Raw genomic sequence first — 19,921 nt, 5'->3', positions numbered from 1 at the left:
CGGAGGCGGATATTAGGAGCCTGACTTTGTTAGTTTGAGACGTCTATTAGACATCCAGATAAGAGATGCTGAGCAGGCAGTTGCATATGCAAGTCTAGAGTATGGAGAGAGATCCAGGCCAGAAACAGAGATGTGTGAGTCATCAGTAAAAGTAATTCATCAAAGCAGTAAGTCTTAATCAGAGAAGCCAGATCAACACAGCACCTGCATCATTCAATACAGGATGGCGGCTACCATTTCAACAGGACCCAGAGGGAAGAAATGACTGCTATGGGATCCATCCAAACCAGGACAGAGGCACATCCACTCAATGTCCCAGAAAGACCTCATCCTCTGCTATGGTATGTACTAGGCCAAAATAAATAGAAATCTATGACTTTATCTGCCTTTAACTGTTTCAACTGCAAAAAAAGCAACGGTATGAGGAAAAGAACCTTATCCTAGTCGTATTTGTAGCCACGTGCCATTATATCCCACCTGGAACCTACTGTATGGATGGTGAATGAATAAAATCATTAAAAATAAACCTACATATGTGAAAAATCATGTGCAACATCAGGAAGTTATTTTACTGTCTTCATTTTCAGAGTATAATTATTGGCATTTTATTGCCTAATTCATTATTTAATGTAGTATATAATGTATAACTCCCCTAGGCCAAAACATTCCACATAAAATAAAAAGTATTCTTCGAAAACATATGCTTCTGTCCATAACAGATGAAAAAAATAACAATTATAAACACTAGTAAGCATTAGTAAAATGTGCCCATATTTGGGTATACTTCAAAGAAAAACAGTTACATGAGCCTACTTCTTTGACAACAAAAATCAATAAACACAAGAAACTCGTCACCATAATTCTTAATGCACACCTTATTCCATGTCAAATTTACGGTTCTTAAGCTTTCCGAAATTTTTTCTCTTTCATGTAAACTCAGGCTTTTATCTGAAAGCATTTCCAGTTCAGTTCTATTCAGCCACTTGAGTTTCTCAGCTTGTACATCCATCTCTTGGGTTAAGTCCTAAAGGAGTTAGGAGAGAGGTGTGGTTAGAAGGTTGTCATACTGGGGAAAGTTCGAGAACTATATTAGAAATCTCTTTGGGAAATAGTCTTACAAACGTGAACTTTTAATTTCATAAATGGAAAATAAACTTATAAGAAGCCTGAACTTATGTTAATAAACTTTAACTGACAGGGGAATGAACACCCCCCTTCAGTTTGCATTTGTGTGCACGTGTGCAAATGCTCCCACATGCTCCTCCTCCCCCCAGTCTCTTACCATGGTCATACTGTGTCATATCTAGACTGATAATTTAAAATTCTATTCTTAGATAATGAAAAGGAGGTCTGTTCTAATGAAAGGCAATAAAAGAAGCAACAAGAGTATTTTATGCATCTCTCTCTCCTTTACCTCTATCTGCCATAAAATACTGTCCCAACCTCTGTAACTGCCCCCAAATTGCTTACAAAAGTGATGTTCCAAGAAAATGATTGAAATTTTTAGATAAAACAGGAACAAGTTTGTAAGATATCTGTCACATTTTGCAAAGAAAATCTAATAATTGTCTGCCACATATTTTTCATCATTACCAAAAGTTTCTTTCCCAAAAGGCCTCAATCATACTCCTTTAGACAAAAGCTCTCATCAAATTAGTGAGTATCCTTTTAGGCATACGTTGATGCGTGCAAGTGTGTATAGCCACACTCGCACACAGTTGCTTTTTTTTAATAAAAATATGAGAACATTATGATTATTCTGTAAGAAGTATTTTAATTCTTAAAACACAAAATATAAAAATGAATGGATATTTGGGTATACTTACATATCTATATATCATTATGCATTTTTGTATGTTGTATACACATACAACTATAAACAATTCTTGTTGGTTGCACATCAAGAAAGAAAGTCTGATTAATACAACCATGATGCTAAGTCTATAGTAAGCCGCAGTAAGTTACTCTCAAGTCACTTAGACTTTTCTTGTAAAATTCAATCTTATAGATAGTAACCAGTGATTATCTTCAAAATCTAAAGGCAAAAAACTATGCTTCACAGTATTATTATATTCTAAAATGATGAAGTCTGTTTACAATATGCCAAAAACCTTCAGTCTAATACTGCGACAAGATTTATCACTTTTACATGAGTGAAGTTTTACCTCTGCAAGAACAAAATTACAGCTGCTCTTAAAAAAAATAAATGAAAGATACTCCTCTTTAAAGTTTACCACAAAGTACAAAGTTTCTTCCCTTCTCTCCTTGAGTCATGTGATACCTTTTCTTTAGCGTAAACGTTCATGCATCAGGGAGCACTGGCAAATATAGAGACAAACAAACCACTTACTGTTAATTCTTGCAGGTTTTCCTCCAGCTCGGTGGTTGATCTCTTCTGCACGGCGTCCTCAGCCTTCGTTAACCAGCAGATAATCTCATCTAGTCTTTTCCTATATTCCATCACCTGCTTACTTTCTCCTTTTAGCCTAAGAGATTATTGAAAAATATTGAGAAAAATTGTCCAATTATGCAGAACACTATATATTTGCTTTGGATATCCTGACTACATACTTCACACAAAAAAATTCCTAATAATTATTTTAATACGTATTTTCAAATGAGTATTAACAGTAATGTATTCACTCTGCAATACTAGAGAATATTTGACAACATAAGAATAAGAATTCTTCCTTCTTTTAAATTCAGATTAAATTCAAAAACATCGAAACTAAAGAATGTTATCTTCCCTCCTCATAAAAAATGATATAGAAATTTAATACAAAGGACTTTTTTTAAAGCTAGACACCACTGGACAACATAATGGAAGTTTTTTTTTAAAAAAAAAAACATGAAAAATGTCTTTATCTAAAATAATAAGGAAAAACACATAATTCTCTTTGAGTCCTCCATGGAGACAGAAAGGCATCATTATGTGACATTATTCACATTAGGTGGCAACTATTACTCTACTTTATTCATAGGAAAGAAAGAATAAGAACAAGGCAAGAGACTGACAATGGGAAATTTTTACAAGTATTAGGAAAGTCAAGAAAAAGTGAAAATTTGGTGAGTTCATTAAAAGAAGTATTATATTTGAATAGAGTACCAAGTTATAAAAAGAGATCTAGAAAAACCAAAAGCAAACGTCTTCAAGGATATAAGGAAACAGAGTCATATGAATATAAAAAAGGAACTGCCTTAATTAGATCTTTTAAATGTTAAAAGAATAACATTTATAAATATATAAACCATCTGTCAGAAGATGAGAATACAAGTAGAACTCATTTGACAAACAAGATTATGCATTTTTAAGAAACGGTTTGAAAGCTATTTAGAGCTTGGTTGGTGGTATCATTATTTTTTATAGCTGCTGCTATTAGCTGCTGGCTTAAAAATAGAATGCAATTTTTTAATAAATTACATTGTGTCATCCTTAATAAAAATTTACATTTTTATGGCTGTGATTTTCTTCTTTTTAATCACAAAAAGACCTAACATAATGATGCAATATATATATACTATATACAAATGCTCAATAAATACTTACATATTTAATAGAGTCAGTAATATTTGAAGGAGAGTATTTAGTGCTTAAGAAACTAATGAAAATCACCCCAAAATCACAAGTTTTTATTTTTAAGTATGTATCGGGAAAGAACTCTGCTTCAAGATTAAAAAAAATAAATCAAGCCATAGTACTACTTGTTAAGACGACCAGCACCAAAACAGGCAATTTACCCTCTGCGTCAAAGAGGACTTAACTGAAATAACAACTTTGGACACATCTAAAATACTATTATCGACCTTGAGTTTAAAAAAAATAAAAGTTGAAATTTAAATTTCCAATGTTTCATAATCATGACTAATTTAGTATTTAGAAAATATATCTATGAAGGAAATTAATATTATCAAGTTATTTCAATAAGACATGAGTTACACAAAATTTTCAGGTACAAACTAGCTAAATGTAATCTACATTTTGAATGTTATCCCTAGGAGTAAAAACAAGTTGTAAATTCATGTTCAAACAGTTGATAACAATTGCTCATTAACAATTATTAAGTTGATAATAATTGCTCACCACGAATTGCTGAATTGTGCAAATATTTAACTTACGGGAGCTCGATACAGAAATAAATTGAGCTGTGTGCTATTTCTCAATGACTCTGATCACAGTACACATATAAGGTCTTAAAGTTGCAAGGTGGCCCCAACTGAAGGTAAGTTACAACCTGAAGTGGCCCATCACCCCACCTCTGTGTCTCCCCCATGATGTATTCTTTAATCACACCGTATCATTTTCTCTTTTAAATATTTTCTTCTTAGTCTCTGAGTCCCTTACTCATACTTGTATCCCCAGTGCCAAATACAAGGCTCAATAACTATTGATCAAATCAATCAACCAATCATTGGCAAAATTCAACAATAACATGCTTGGAGAATATAAATTCTAGGTTAACTTACTATTATAAGAAATAGATATTTTGGGTGTTTACTATGAATAGTCAGGGTATATGCTTTTTACGAACACTGTCTCATTTAATCCTCACAAGACTCCTCTGAAAAGACGTCAGAGTTCTTATTTATAGAGAAGAAAACTTGGCCAGAGAGCTCTGTGGTCTTCCCAAGGTTGACGGCACAGCATGTGAGAGCATAAGACAGAGCATCACTAACTTTCTCTGAGTCCTGGACAGGTTGCTTAACCTCTTCTCTCTGAGCCTCAGTTTCCATAGCCAGTTGGTTTAAGGGTCCCCTCAGAGGGTATAGCTGTGAGGATTAAATGAGATAATGTGTGCAAGGCACCAAACCCTGTCTCTGCCACATGGCAATCTTTCAACCAAAACACACAAAAAATTATTTGCCTTTTACCAAAACACACAAAATAACAGATAACGTTATTTTATAAAAAGCAGCCATAGGCCAATTATTCATACTTGTACATTTTGTTACACTATAATATCAGACTTGAAAAGGTATTAGATTGGCCTTTAACAAAACACTAGCTTATCTCTAAAATAATACATCATCTACAGAGTTAAAATTAACAGAAAAAAAAAATACCTGAGACTTTTTAACCCAAAACTACCATTAACTAAAAAAAATAAAAGGTCAGTAATGAAATGGAATATATTAAGCAAAGTAGAAATCATCCATTAAACATTGACCATCTCAAAAAAATAATTTCAAATAATTTTAAAGTGATATGTAAAATAATACACATAATTTGCGTATTATATTCACTGGTAAACATGTTTGCAACCAGAAGACGCTCTAATAAAATCTGGGCATTGTACCGGAATTTAACATAAAAACCAACCGTCAAACATTGTATTTACGATCCTACATAGAAGAGGAAGTGTATTATTATTTACAAAGCACTGACGGACGTGGGCACAGCACAACCTCTGACCAAGTGCAAGGAAGACCCCGAGGCCTGACCCCGAACCCAGATGGCTACATTCTAAGTCCAGAGCATTCTGTCAGCTACTTCAAGTTCCTGCCACATCATCACCATATCACAATAATCAGTCAGAAGGAAGAGGAATAATGGTATTTTTCTATGTATGATGTTTGAGTAGAAAAGTGAGACTTTATGGACAGCCTAAAACTACGGTAAGGGAGGGTGTTCTAGGAACTACAGAACATGGACAGTGGAGGTCTTAGATGTCAGGAAAACTCCTATTGTAATAGCAGACAATAAAACAACTTGGACCTCATCTGATCATATCTTAAAAGGCTCTGCCCAACATATCTTCACCCCTGTGCACTCAAGTCATCACTAAATCACCTCGGCCGCCGAGCCTTCACTTCTGCGATGATGGCGCTCCAGCGCTGGTTTAAACCCGCCAGCTTGTCCTTCAGGAAGCTTCCATCCGTGGGGGAGAGTTTCTGTACGATCCCATCCCCGGTTCTGTTTAGTGCTACAAAACTGGGCTGATGGCTGCCGATCCCCTCTTCGAGTTCCTGTCACAGAGCAAAAGCCAAGATTAATTCTAACCACTAAACTAAACTGTTCTGATGCAACGATCGAACCCAGGCACTGCGGTGTCAATTTAAGTGTTAGAGAAACAAAGTCCTGGAAGAATATTTCACGTTCATGAAAAAGGCATTTTTCAACACTTTAATTACATTTCGATGAACACACTAAATGAAATCTGTTTTGAAATCTAACCCACTCTTGTGAATGTCATCAAGCAAAATACATTGAAACAGGACAGCCAAATAATAAAAGAAATAACAGCTGTCTACATTGACGCATAAGCATCAATCACGTTTGATTAAAGAAGACTGGTTAGCTTCTTCCGAACACATGTCTGAAAGAATCTCTTAAAAAAAATACCCCACATCCCCATAAAGCCCTATGTCCCACCATGTGTAAGCAAACCTCAACGTGCATGTTATTGAGACATTGCTTCCCAGGTCTGCAAATTTTCAAGTAGTGGATTAAAAGGATATTTTAAAGTCAAACTAAGCAGTTATCTAAACTCTAAAAATAAGAAAAATGCATCAACATGTTTATGAGAAAAATAAAAGCATTCTCTAACCGCTCACAAACCTTCTATATAAAACATTTAAAAAATTTAATAGAAGAGGAAATATTTTTAATAGTGGTCAATTGAAATTTTGTTTACTTTCAACCATTAATTGTAAAGACCTATTGTTATCAATAGAACTTATTTAGCTATTGTGTTATATTTTCCCAAGACTTACATGCGCAGCTGCCCTGATAGAGCTCAAGAATAATTTACTCTTATGATAATTATCAATGATACAAAAGGAAATAAGACCCCTAAGTGTTAAAGTACAGAAAACAGAGGTGAGGTATGCATATATCTTTCTGTCCTTGATATAGTCTTGGGTACAAAACTTACAAATGTTATTCTGAATATAAAATTTTTAAAAATAAATTTAATTTTCACATTAGACATTAAAGTGTTTTTTATTTAGATTTCTCTAAAATCCTGAGCAAAAATTGTAAACAACCAATTTTTCTTAAATCTTTGAAACTGGAAACTATACCTGAAACAAAAACTAAAAACTGTCTATATACGCCTTAAAAATTAATATATTTAGACCCTACTTCCCAAATCTGTCATAAATGCCACACACTGAATAAATCCGCCAGCTTTTTAGCGGATCCCTATCCTCTGACAGAAGGCACTTACCTGCTGATGTATCCTGGCTTTCTCTAAGTCCAGGCCACCGTCGGGAGCAAAGGTATCAGCCAGTAAGTCTTCAGCTTCCCGTACCCACTGCGTGAGGTCATTCAGCTCACAGTGGAACTGTCTCCATTCTTCCACAGCCCTATCAAAGTGACTAGAGGACGGCAGACAAAATAAAACAGGTTTTCCAAACTTTCTAGGACTGTCTAGAAGCAATTTTTCTAAAAAGAAGAACCCAAATCTCATTTAAACTGAAAGCCCCGAAAACAGTGAATTTACAGGTCACGGCTCTACAAGACCACCTTTGGTAGTGGATTACAGTTAATAATTCCTCTTAAAGAAACACGCATCATTCCAAGAGCAAAGCAATCTGCACACACCACCATCCCCACCCTGTCTCACGTACATGGGCGCACATGCGCATTACACTAAGCAGCTTTTTAACTGAAAAGACAGCCTTCTCTGGCTTGGAAAATCAAGATTGATTAGCTGCAGGCATGTTCACCCACCCAACTTTAAACACTTAACATTTCAAATACCATGAACTATAAAATATGATTAATTACTCTAGTCTCTTAGGAAAAAAATATGCTGTTTTGCTTCTAGAAAACTTAGTTCTTAGCCAGAATAAAAGGCCAAAACACTTCAAAATTTCCTTGCACTACATTATCTCTGTGTTACGAACTGAATTGTGTCCTCCAAAATTCACAGATTGAAGCTCTAACCCCTAATGTGATGGTATTTGGAGACAGGGCCTTTAGGGAGGGAATTAAGGTTAGATGGGGTCAGAAGGGCGGGGCCCTGATCCCATAGCACCAGGAAGCACTGCTGATTAGGCATAAGGGAGTTCTCAAAGAAACATGATCTGTTTTATTTTCATGGTGTTTATCTTACTTTGATAACTTCCTGAAAAGTTTTATAGGCAAAACAACACAGAGACCAGGCATAGACAAGTAGACTGTGTGGTCCCCCTGGTGTGATTCTGACTGATAACTGAAGCCAGGAGAGCACAAGACTCTGGCCATTGCCTTGGTGTTTTACGAAAAAAACAGACTAGAAGGAGTTCTCACTTATTGCTTGTGAGAGGTGGATAAATAGAGATGGATAAAATCAACATGGATGGACCTTGAGGGTATGATGCTAAGCGAAATAAGCCGGACAGAGAAAGACAAACACCATATGATTTCATTCATATGTGGAAAATAAACAAACACATAGATAAGGAGAACAGATTAGTGGTTACCAGCAGGTAACAGCGTTGGGGGAGGGCGAAAGGTGTAAAGGAGCGCATATGTATGGTGAAAGATAAAAACTAGACTATTGGTGAACACGATGCAATCGACACAGAAACTGATATATATAATGTACACCTGAAATTACACAATGTTAAAAGCCAGAATGACCTCAATAAAATAATTTTTTAAAATAATCCTAAGGGGCCAGCTCCATGGCCGAGTGGTTAAGTTTGCGTGCTCCGCTGCGGCGGCCCAGGGTTCAGATCCTAGGGACGGACATGGCACCGCTTGTCAGGCCACATTGAGGCGGCGTCCCACATCCCACAACTAGAAGGACCTGAAACTAAGATATACAACTATGTACAGGCGGGGTTTAGGGAGATACAGCGGAAAGAAAAAAAAAAAAGATTGGCAACAGTTGTTAGCCCAGGTGCCAATCTTTAAAAAAATAATAATAATAATCTTAAAAATAAACATTTTAGGATAGGTTACCAAAGTTGGGAGAGAAAACAAAGGCAAAAATTAGAAATAAGGATAAGAACGTAATCAACTAAGGCATCCAAGTGCTGAGACAAATAAAATGAGAGAGATAACACTTTAGGAAATGTAATCAAGTAAACAAAGCCCACAAAATAATATAATAAATGATACGATGGAGAAAGTTTTCTAACATAGAGAATACAGTGCTGTGCTTAAAATTTTGAAAACTGTCATAGAATAAACTATTTTCAAAAGCCAACATTTTTATAATCAAGAAAAAGCATGAATGTCTGCAATCAACATTATTAATCAATAATGGTCTTGAAGTTCTACCACATTATCACATTAGCCAGATGCATATATGCAAATAGGATACTTGGGGGAAAAAGAAAAAGTTATTATTTACAAATGATGTGTCAGTATACTGAAAAAGGCCAAGAAAATCAATTTTATACCCATACACACACACGCGTACATTTGTGCGTGCACACACACACACAAAGGGCGCAGAAGAAAGCTAACATACACCAATCCTACAGTAAGAAACAACAAGAAAACCACAAAACTACTGAGTAATAGTCCTGGGGAGAAAGGTGTAGACAAACCCTTGAAAACATTACTATGGACACAGAAAAGGACCTAAATAATGAGTGGAAGGCTACATTTCAAATAGTTATGTTTTCATGAATTAATTGAAATGACTGGAAGATTTTACCGGAAGAACAAATATAAAAAAAGAATATGAATTTTCAAGCTGGAATAATTAGAGAAAATTTACTGTTCTGGATGAAAAAAGTTTATAATGCTTTAAAAATGAAAACATGATATTAGACTACAACTGATGGTGCAATGAGGCAGAATTTGCAGAATTAAATAAATATGAGTTAGGATTGTATTTAAAATCATGATAAAGTAAATATCATCAACATTAATGAAGAGCTAAATTATTCAACAAAAATATTGAGAACATTGGTCACTCATTTAAGAAAAATAAAGCAAAATAGAACAGATTAGTCTTTCTTAATTCAGGCTGCACAGAAAAATGAGCTAATAAGTGTTTAAAAAGTAGAGATGTGTGGACTCTACTGTTGTTACTGAAGAGTCGGTGTACAGAACCCCAGACCACGAGCCTTAACACAAAATACATATCCAACTAAAATTCAGATGGTTTAGCTATTAAATACAAAATTTAAATCAAACAAAATTGTTTTTAAAATGTACATAAATATGTAACTAATCTCACAATGAAAAGGTAATTTATATGCATGTAAGCAAAATGAAACCACAAAGGAAAAGACTCTAAGATATAATGATATAAAATTAAAACATGTATAAGTCAAAAAAATTAACAAAATTAAAGGGCACATGAAAAGTTGTGAATAATTAAGCAATAAACAAAAATTGGAATGGTTAATATTCTTAATGTAGAAAAAGTCTTCTGCAAATTACTAAGTAAACCGTGTAACCAAGATAGAAAATGAGCAAAGAACATGGTGTATCAATGAACAGAAGAAATATACTAGAGGGAATAAACATATATAAGTACATTCAAATCTCACTGATAATCAAAAAAACGAAATTGAGATGCAATCCATTACTAGAAAATTAGCAAAGATCTAAAAGAAAAAGTGTTAACAAGGGTTAATAAGGACACTTTCACATATTCTGTTGGCAGGAGTGTAATAACCAATTCTGTGATGCAATCCAGAGCCTTAAAATGTTATTATTTTTTAACAGATCAGTCTTCAACCAACAATCAAATCTAATTAAAGAGTCAGAAGTATGCATAAAGATGATATGAAAGGATATTCTCTGAATGTTCAAAGAGATGATTTTTAAAATGCATGCGAAAGAATATACAAAAGGGCCATTAAAAGTCATCTTTTCAAGGACTGTCAATCACATGAAATAGGTAGACTAAAACAAAACAAAACAAAAAGATGAAGAAGATGATGCCTAGTTTTTGTGTATACGGCTCTAAAGTTTTCCAATGTGTTTTTCTGTGTTAATTTTCCTCTGATACGGTCCTTTAAGGCTATTTCCCATCTTATTTCCCTTTCCACTACATACACAGCGACTGGAAAAATCTCATCAGTTTTTACGTCTACCCATGAACAGGCCTGGTCAAAATCTAGACAGAAGGCTCAAAACCTTACCATTAAACAGAAGGTTATAAAAAGAGAGTTTGTGGTTATATTTGGATTCCAATTATCTGTAGCTGTCTGTGATCTTCACTCACATTAATCACCACATGTGTGGAGAAAGAGAACATGAATGAAAATCCCTTTTAAGTTTTTTAAAGAAAATGGACACTATTTAAATATTAAAACATTAAAGGTGCTTCCTTTAATTATTAAAATATTATGTTATAATAATAAATGTTCATCTGCATGTGCTCTGATTCCTCTGTCTTTAAGGTACTACACTCATCACAATTTATTAAACAGAGCCTATTACAAACATGTAAAATATATTCTCATTAATCTTAATGTACACAAGACCTTTCTCGTGGCCCCTGAACTTATAGGCCTTTTTTAAAAAATCAAATATTAATTTAATTTATACATACCCTTTACGATCATTGTACATTCTATTAATTCTGTCCCATTTTGCGTTCAATTGAGTAAGTGTATCCCGGATCTGAATGGCTTCAGGTCCAGAAGCTTCGAGAATAACATCTGGCTGTTTTTCATGAATGACTGCAATCTGCTCTCCCAGCTTGTCCAGCTGGTCTTTGATATTCTACAAACATATTGTCATACATTAACAAAATCCAGCAAGGAGATAAAAAGAATGGAGTCACAGAAGACCAAAAATTTATGTTGCATTACACTTCTCTAAAATATAATGAAGCATAATAACTGTTGCTCAACAAAACTGGAAACTTTTAAAAAAAAATAATACCTCACGTCACCCAAAGTGTGAGGGACCCTACAGAAGATCCTAAAGGCAGAAAAGAAAATCCTCACAGATGCTCAAGGTAGCATTTGTACAGGACATACAAAAAGCTTCAGTAACATTCCACAAAGGTAATGAAATGTTTAAAGCTGGAATTATTTATATCTTTAAATATCTAATACTGCTAATATAAATGATACAAACGAGCTATCAAAACCATCAAATCTATCAGCAATTTTATTGTGATTTTATACGTAAGTGCAATCAAATTACATGAAAAGGCCGTGATGGTATTTAATAGTTTTGTGAATTAACTACAAACTTCCAGATCCCTAATTAACTTCCAATCAACATGCTATTCCACACCCCAACACCTGGCCCATCTTAAATCATTATAGACGGCAAGACAAATGCTGACATTTTATATCAACTGACAAGTTTATAAGAAAGGAAGATGGTTTGTACATGTGGTTGATTTTTACAAAGTCTCTGATGCTGCAAAGAATGAATAACTGCACACTTAAAAACCCATACCTACGTTTAAAAAATTAAAGTTTTTGATAATCTTTCATTGGTGAATACAGGAAAGGTTTATTATTCATTGACTCCTTGGAACAAATTTTAAAAGATAAAGATCATCTAAGTAAGCACAATGACACACTCCTCGCTTTATTTCTACATTAACCACATTGTTCAAATGTGTGCCTGGAGATTTACCTTCAGAGAATCTTCCTGAAAAGAGAAGTCTTCGTAGACAAGAGTGGTCAGCTCTGGAGTATTAAGTGATAATTCAGCATCATCCATGGAAAGTAAAACTTTGTTAATTTCATCCAGATAATCCGTGGGGAGAGCTGGCACTCTAATGCCAGAAGTAAGTTGACCTGTTTTCCTCTGTTGAATAGGGATTGCCTGTAAAAACATTAACAATAACACACATCTCTTAAAATATCCCCACAACGAATGTTAGCAAATCGGAAAAAAAACAGTAGACTACTTTGTGGATGAACTCAATACCATGAGCCAAAATCAAAACAATGTTATAATTTTTAAAATTTTTGCCCTGCATTGCTATAGAAACCCTTCACAATCTCTATTCTAATTTTCGTCTGTAGCCTGTTGTTAACCAGTATAAATAAATTAATGCTTAAAAGGTTTCTCTTTAAGATCGATGCCACATAAACTCATCATTTTGAAAACAGGAAAACATAACTTCTTTCCTGAGTCGTTGAGGAAAGGAGAATATCCTGGAAATTATACAATTCTGTGTGAAGTAAAACATTTTAATATCATTATCATTTAATCTGTTTTTTAAATCTCACAAGTAGATTAAACACTTCTGGGCCTCACTGCTGAAAACATAAATAACTGAAACGTATTTGTAACGTAACATAAGAAATACAATGGAGGTTTTGATTAGAATAATATCCAGCTAATTCAGAACACACTCTTAACGTCTGAGAGCAATCTTACAGAACATGAATATCCCATACAAGACAATAGGTCCTAACACGCTCAATTCAGACAGATGCTAAGCTGGGTGGACTACTTATTTGCCCTCATCTAGTCTTTTCTATATCCTCTAATCAGAGCTTTCTAAACAATAAAGTGCTCTCTGGATAAACCACTAGTCCTTCAGTTCAAGCCCTTTACTCCTGGATGGTTACAGTATAACAAATGCTGTCCACTACTGGCAAATGGCCAAAGTACATCCACTCCTGAGTTAGGGTAGTTTCCTTGACATTTTCATTATATTCCTATATTGAACTTCTAAAAAATGATATTCCCCTGTAAATTCAAAGATGACAGTGAAAATGATCATAAACACATGTTCATTGAGTTAGTGATCCTGAAAATGGTTACAATTCCTAAATGAAACCAAGACTCCGGACTAAAATCATTGGGTCAATAATACGGTGTCGAATTTAGAGGTCTGCATTTATTTGTCTCCTAGAATTCGAAAAACTACTACTTTCGCCAATTGATGGGCAATCCTGGATAGGCAGGGGAGCAGCAAGCCTATAAATTTCCTGACTTTATCAACAGGATTATTTATCCTTTTCACACTAATATTAATTTTATTTTCCTAATGCCACATATTCAAATTTTAGTCAGAAAGCATTTCTAGATATTTACCCATATGTCTAAGAAGGCAAATTGTATTTTTCAGGCAAATATAAAAGAATGCTTAAATAAATAATGTGTCTACCCAGGAACCAGTTTTGAATAAAAAGATGCTAAATATTTTTTTAAGTAAAGAAAAAATTAAAAATAACCCTTTAATTTTAAATAGGCCAATTTTTTGGAAGATCACGAAAGTAGCCTCAACTGTTCCTCTTCTTAATTTTAAAGCAAAAGACCCAAGGAAACTAGTTAAATGTTGAGTAATTGTGTCAAAGGAGCAAAATAAGAAACCAGGACCCAATGTCCTGCTTGGCTTCCTCATCTATTAACCAGGCTCTCGCTGAGAGAGCCTCTGTTTGCCCCAAGACCAGAAAGGGCTCCAGGCCTCCAGCTGTTTGATACATGCAGGAAGCACATGCAGCCTCGTAGTACTTTCCTCATTAGCATCACTAACCAGCACATGCGCGATTTTTGATTTTAATCTGCTCTGTTGGATTTCAGGTGAGAGTCCCTTTTATAACTTAGCAACTACTCCAAGACCAGGAATGGGTCAGCAGGTAATCCAAATAGAAAGTTCCAAGTTTAAAAATATATATACGGTGTTCAGTAAGCCTGTCTTTTTCCATTCTCACCATAAAGATAATCTAGGAGTTTCTGAGCCTCCACACTCCTGCAGAAGCAGTGAGGCTGTTGGAAATTTAAACACGTGCTACTACGTTCCCAAAATAGATTTCCTCCCAAGAGTGTGATCGATCAAAATGCCCGAGGGGAAAAAACATCCTGAGGATCCGACCCAGACTTTACTTCTGGATAATTGTACGTTTAAAGGCCTCTGCTAGGACACAGACATACAAACATACAACAAGGTAGGACTAGACAATGTTACTTGATGTAGCTCATGTCACACAGCAAGCTAAATGCCAAATAGATTAAAAGTTTACTCTAAATGAACACTTGATAAAAATTTTCTAAGTTTTGTTTTTATTAAACCATAGGAAAAAACTGGAACTAAACAGAATTGAATATTTATCAACTCTCTGAATAAGAAGTACTTTTTGGTCCCAAAACAGACTGAAAAAATATCACAAAGGAAAAACATACTCATATATAGCTGAACAAACATTTTGAAGGGCTGCAAAGTAAAGATAAAATAATTAGAAGATAAAACTCAGTAAGATAATATTTTTTAGCAAATGACAAGAAATTAATATCTTTATTTTATAAAGAGCTTGCACACATTTAAAAAATAGTAACACCCTAGTATCAAATAAGAGAAGGTAATTTAGCACATGTTTCAAATAAGGACATGAGTCCTGTAAACCGTTGGTTCTCAACCCCGACTGCATATTAGAATGTTCTAGGAAGTTGTTTTTCAAAATGCTCCACACATAGTCCCAACCTGAGAGATTCTGATTGAGCTGGTTTGAGGGTAGATCTGGGCATTGACTGTTTTGAAGCTCCCCAGTGATTCTAACGTTCACAGTTCAGAAACAGTTTGGAAAACTACAGATCTAAAGAAGTATATGGGCTAATGAAATAAAGATAAAAATATTTTAACTACAATAACAATGCTAGTGAAAGAAAATAAAATGAGCCTGTAATAGTACATATTAGTACTTTTGAAAAACAAATTTATTTATGGATAAAACACCTAACAATTATATCTATTTTGGACCAGTAATGATTCCTGACTTGGGACCTAATGATGAATGAGATATGGCCTGAAACCTTGAAAAAGTGCTAGAGAAGAAAGATACTTTAAAAAGTAACAATAAAGCAAAGAACTATAATATAATCTGAAAGATGCGAGAGATGAAAATAGAGCCAAGTCTTAAAAGATAACACATTTTTCAGATAAAAAAAGAAGGAAAAACCCACTCCAGTGAATGGGAATAAAATGAGCATTATCCCAGAGGTGCTAAGGCACCAGTGAGTTTGGGAAAACATAGAGAAACCCAGCACAGTTACACTACCTAGTAAGCAACAGTGACTCAGAGAGGCAGACGGAGGTCAGATGGAAGCCTCAGGACAGCATGCGAGCGATGAAGCCTACACTTAAAGCTGTTTCTGTATTTTGCGATATTTTCCTGAACAGTTCTCAGATAAAAGAATGACAGGGTCAGCCATGATTTTGGAGGAGGGGAGGGGTAACAATTCTGAGGAAAATATGGAGAATGAGCTAGAGTTAGAAAACTCAGATATAAGAAAACCAGCTTGGGACATACTGCAATAACTAATGGGAGAAAATCATAAGAGACTGAAATACAGAAAAGACAGTGGACTAAGACAACTCAAGTCGATTTCCCAAGGTTGTAAAACAAGTCACTGGTAGAACCACACCGAACTTCGGGTTCAGACCTGTATCTCACTTCATTCTGACCCCATGGTTTTAATTCCTACTCAGCATGGTGTGAGGAACAAGGTGTGTGAACACCAAGAAATAGCTGAGAATGACTGTGAGGTTTCCACCTTGAGAATGGGTAGTTTTTAAAGTAAGTAACGAAGACAGGGAATAAAGTAGGAATCACATTTTGGAGGGGGAGTGAGAGAGGAAGTGTATCTTGGGACGTGTTACAAGGCTGCAGTACAAACAGAGACATCCAACAGGCAGCAAGCTGAGAGGCTGGAATCTTCTACTAGATTCCAACATCATCAACTACTACCAGTTCTAAAAGGGTTACTTAAAAACAGACCTCTGGGGAGCACCAGCACACTTACAGTGCAGCTGGGAAGATGGCCAGTGACAAGGGAGCTGGCAGTGAATCTTGTTTTAGAATATAAATCATAGTCTCTCAATTTCACAAATTTAGTTATCCACAAACTAGAATTTTTTTTGACATGGTCAAGACCTCCACATATAAAATACAGAATTGAAGGAGGAAATCACCCCCAAAAGGGATAGATTCCTCTCAAGTTTAATACGTTATCAGAAATCCAAAAGAAATGCCCAATGATAAAGATTTAGGCTTTTATTTTCTTTGAGTCTTGCCCCATCCGAGAATATAAACACATCTAGTAAGACACACTAGAAAGGAGAAAGAGAGACTACTCAAACTGGTTTGCTCTGAACATCCACGAGTGCAACATCACACTGCTGACTGACAAGAGTTGAGTAAGTTATTTAAGGAGAACAGAGACTCCCATGACAATACCTTAGTTTTGTTGTATTTTGTGCGCAAAAGCAGTAGCTGCAAACGGATCTTTTCTTTTTTATTGTCCTCCATGGGTTGACGTAACATTTGTTCCCCCCGTTGTAGGACTTCCTCAATCTGGGCTCTCTCCTCATCCACCTGAAGGTTTAAAAGGAAAACTTTACTCAAAAGAAAAATGCACAGGGCCAGTTACCATGAGCTCCCTAGCAGGAGAACTAACTGACAAGATATGCTCACCTGAATGGCATACAACAAAATTCATGTTTATCTTAAAACATTTCATATTTGAAGTTAAAATATCTCACAAAGAATGCTAATTTAGCAGAAATTAGATAACACTAAGATAAGTGCCTTTACAGAAAGTGTCTTTTTTTAAGCATTACATAAATCACTGGGCAAATCTTAGACTGACACTCATCAGAAAGTCACACTTAGATCTGTTCTATCATGTTTGGCAGATATTTGGGTAAACATCATTGATTTAAAAATATAATTAACCATTGGGCTGGCTCCAGCGCATAGTGGTTAAGTATGGCCCGAGTTCACAGGTTCAGATCCTGGGCACGGACCTACACCACTCATCAAGCTATGCTGTGGTGGCATCCCACATACAAAACAGAGGAAGACTGGCACAGATGTTAGCTCAGGGCCAATCTTTCTCAACAACAACAACAGCAACAAAATATATAATTAAAAGAGAAGAAGAATGAGAACTTCATGATTCTGAAAATCTTTTTTTTTTTTTGCTAGGAAATAGCCACCTTGAGCTAACATTTGCCAATCTTCCTCTCCTTTTTTTCCCTCCCCAAAGCCCCAGCACGTAGTTAAATATTCTAGTTGCAGGTCCTTCTAATTCTTCTACGTGAGCCGCCACCACAGCACGGCTACTGACAGACGAGTGGTGTGGTTCCACACCCAGGAATTGAACTCAGGCTGCCAAAGTGAACTGCGCCAAACTTTAACCGCCAGGCCACCAGGGCTGTCTCTGAAAACCTTCTTGAACTAACCTTTTCATCTTCTTCACTGGATTCCAACCGTTTTTCCACAGCTTGTAACATATTTTCTATGTCATTTTCTAATTTTTCCAAGTCAGAGAAAGGCACATCAGCTTCAAACGCCTCCGTGGCACCCAGACGTTGGAATGCTAATGGCTCCTGGCCAATCAGCAACTGTGGAAGGAAAAGTGCTCTTTGAAAAGACGTTCTTGGGCTGGCCCCGTGGCCGAGTGGTTAAGTTCGCGCGCTCCGCTGCAGGCGGCCCAGTGTTTCGTTGGTTCGAATCCTGGGCGCGGACATGGCACTGCTCGTCAGACCACGCTGAGGCAGCGTCCCACATGCCACAACTAGAAGAACCCACAACGAAGAATACACAACTATGTACCGGGGGGCTTTGGGGAGAAAAAGGAAAAAATAAAATCTTTAAAAAAAAAAAAAAAAAAAGAAAAGACGTTCTTAACCAGACCTTCCATCACCAATCAGAGGGAAGGAGTGTCAAGACAGGAGCTAGCGTTTATTTGAACTGACTTTAATTTTATTTATTCATACAGCAATGATTTTACCCATTTGGGCTTCTCCAAATTATCTATTTTCTCCAGACTCCAGCCAGGAATGTGAAGTAACGTGCAAATGACTGTGGCTGCCTGGATTGCTGTGTGGAGGATTCTGAGCCCATGTCTGAGCACAGCAGGAAACAGGCTGGGATGTAAAAGCCATCCCTGCTATGGCCACAGAAAGGAAGAAAGGGCACCACCTAGTTCCGGTGCGTCCCGAAGAACGTCTCCTACTTAACTTTCCCCAGTAGAATCCCCTGTGGGTTTGGATACCCAAACTTCAAAACAGTACGTATTTCTCAGTGCAGTCTTTTCAGACAATATCTATATAGAAAGACTTGATATTTATGCGACTAAACTCGATGTAACAACTTTAATAAAACTAAACGCAGAAAACTGCATGCAGTGTTGGCTGAGCATGGGGAAACCAACACTCTCACGCTCTGGTTGTGGAGGTACAAATTGGCACAGACTTTCTGTGGGACTCTTTGGAAAATCTACTTAAGAGCCTTTAAATGTACAATTTTTGCAACAAGTTCAAGGAATTCTAAAAATTGATGCTAAGGGCATATTAAGAGATGAGCAAAAAGACATGCATGAAAGTATTTTCATGATAGTATTTATACAACAAAAGCCAAGATGAGGAAGCAACCCCAGTACCCACTGACTCATGATTAGTTAAAGAAGATGTGATTAGATAAAGAAGACAATGGATTACTACTCAGCCACAAAAAAAAGACAAAATTGTGCCATTTGTGACAACATGGATGGACCTTGAGGGTATTCTGCTGAGCGAAATAAGGCAGACAGAGATTGACAAATACCATATGATTTCATTCATATGTGGAAGATACACAAACAAATATATAGGTAAGGAGAACAGATTAGTGGTTACCAGAAGGGAAGGGGGTGGGGGGAGGGCGAAAGGGGGTAAAGGGGCACACGTGTGCGGTGACGGATAAAAACTGGACTGCTGGCAGTGAACACAATGTAGTCTATACAGAAACTGAAATATAGTGATGCATACCTGTAATTTACACAATGTTGTAAGCCAATATGACCCCAATAAGATAATTTTTTAAAACAAATAAATAAAAATAAAGGCATAACAAAAGTAGAAAATTAACTTATAAAATTATATCGGATCATATAATGGAACACTCCACAGCAGTTAAAACCTATGTCAAAGGAGAATATACAAAACAACACAAAAATTCTGATACTTTAATAACATACATAGAGTAAAAATAGACATGTATGCCAAAATGTTGAGAAGTTATTTATGGGGACGATAATAATTTTGTGTTTCCGTGCTTCCTCTTA

The 19,921-nt window shown here is 35.8% G+C and overlaps 1 protein-coding gene across 25 annotated transcripts in view; it reads right to left on the bottom strand.

Annotated features, from left to right (window-relative positions):
* The window catches only part of UTRN (utrophin), a 478,862-nt gene that overhangs the window by 261,356 nt on the left and 197,585 nt on the right, over positions 1-19,921 (bottom strand). For all 25 annotated transcript variants that reach the window (XR_011502522.1, XR_011502525.1, XR_011502539.1 and 22 more), the window contains 8 exons: positions 18,057-18,218; positions 17,050-17,187; positions 12,494-12,685; positions 11,448-11,620; positions 7,167-7,317; positions 5,789-5,964; positions 2,351-2,486; positions 875-1,024 (listed from right to left, as the gene is read on the bottom strand). Coding sequence is in view for 22 of the 25 variants with exons in the window: in XM_070506675.1 (XP_070362776.1) it covers positions 875-1,024; positions 2,351-2,486; positions 5,789-5,964; positions 7,167-7,317; positions 11,448-11,620; positions 12,494-12,685; positions 17,050-17,187; positions 18,057-18,218 (1,278 nt within the window). In the remaining 3 variants the exon portion in view is untranslated. The remainder of the gene's footprint in view (positions 1-874; positions 1,025-2,350; positions 2,487-5,788; positions 5,965-7,166; positions 7,318-11,447; positions 11,621-12,493; positions 12,686-17,049; positions 17,188-18,056; positions 18,219-19,921) is intronic.

The sequence above is a fragment of the Equus asinus genome, chromosome 1, assembly GCF_041296235.1.
Source record: "Equus asinus isolate D_3611 breed Donkey chromosome 1, EquAss-T2T_v2, whole genome shotgun sequence".
NCBI lineage: Eukaryota > Metazoa > Chordata > Mammalia > Perissodactyla > Equidae > Equus > Equus asinus.
This window is presented reverse-complemented; position numbering and strand designations above follow the sequence as displayed.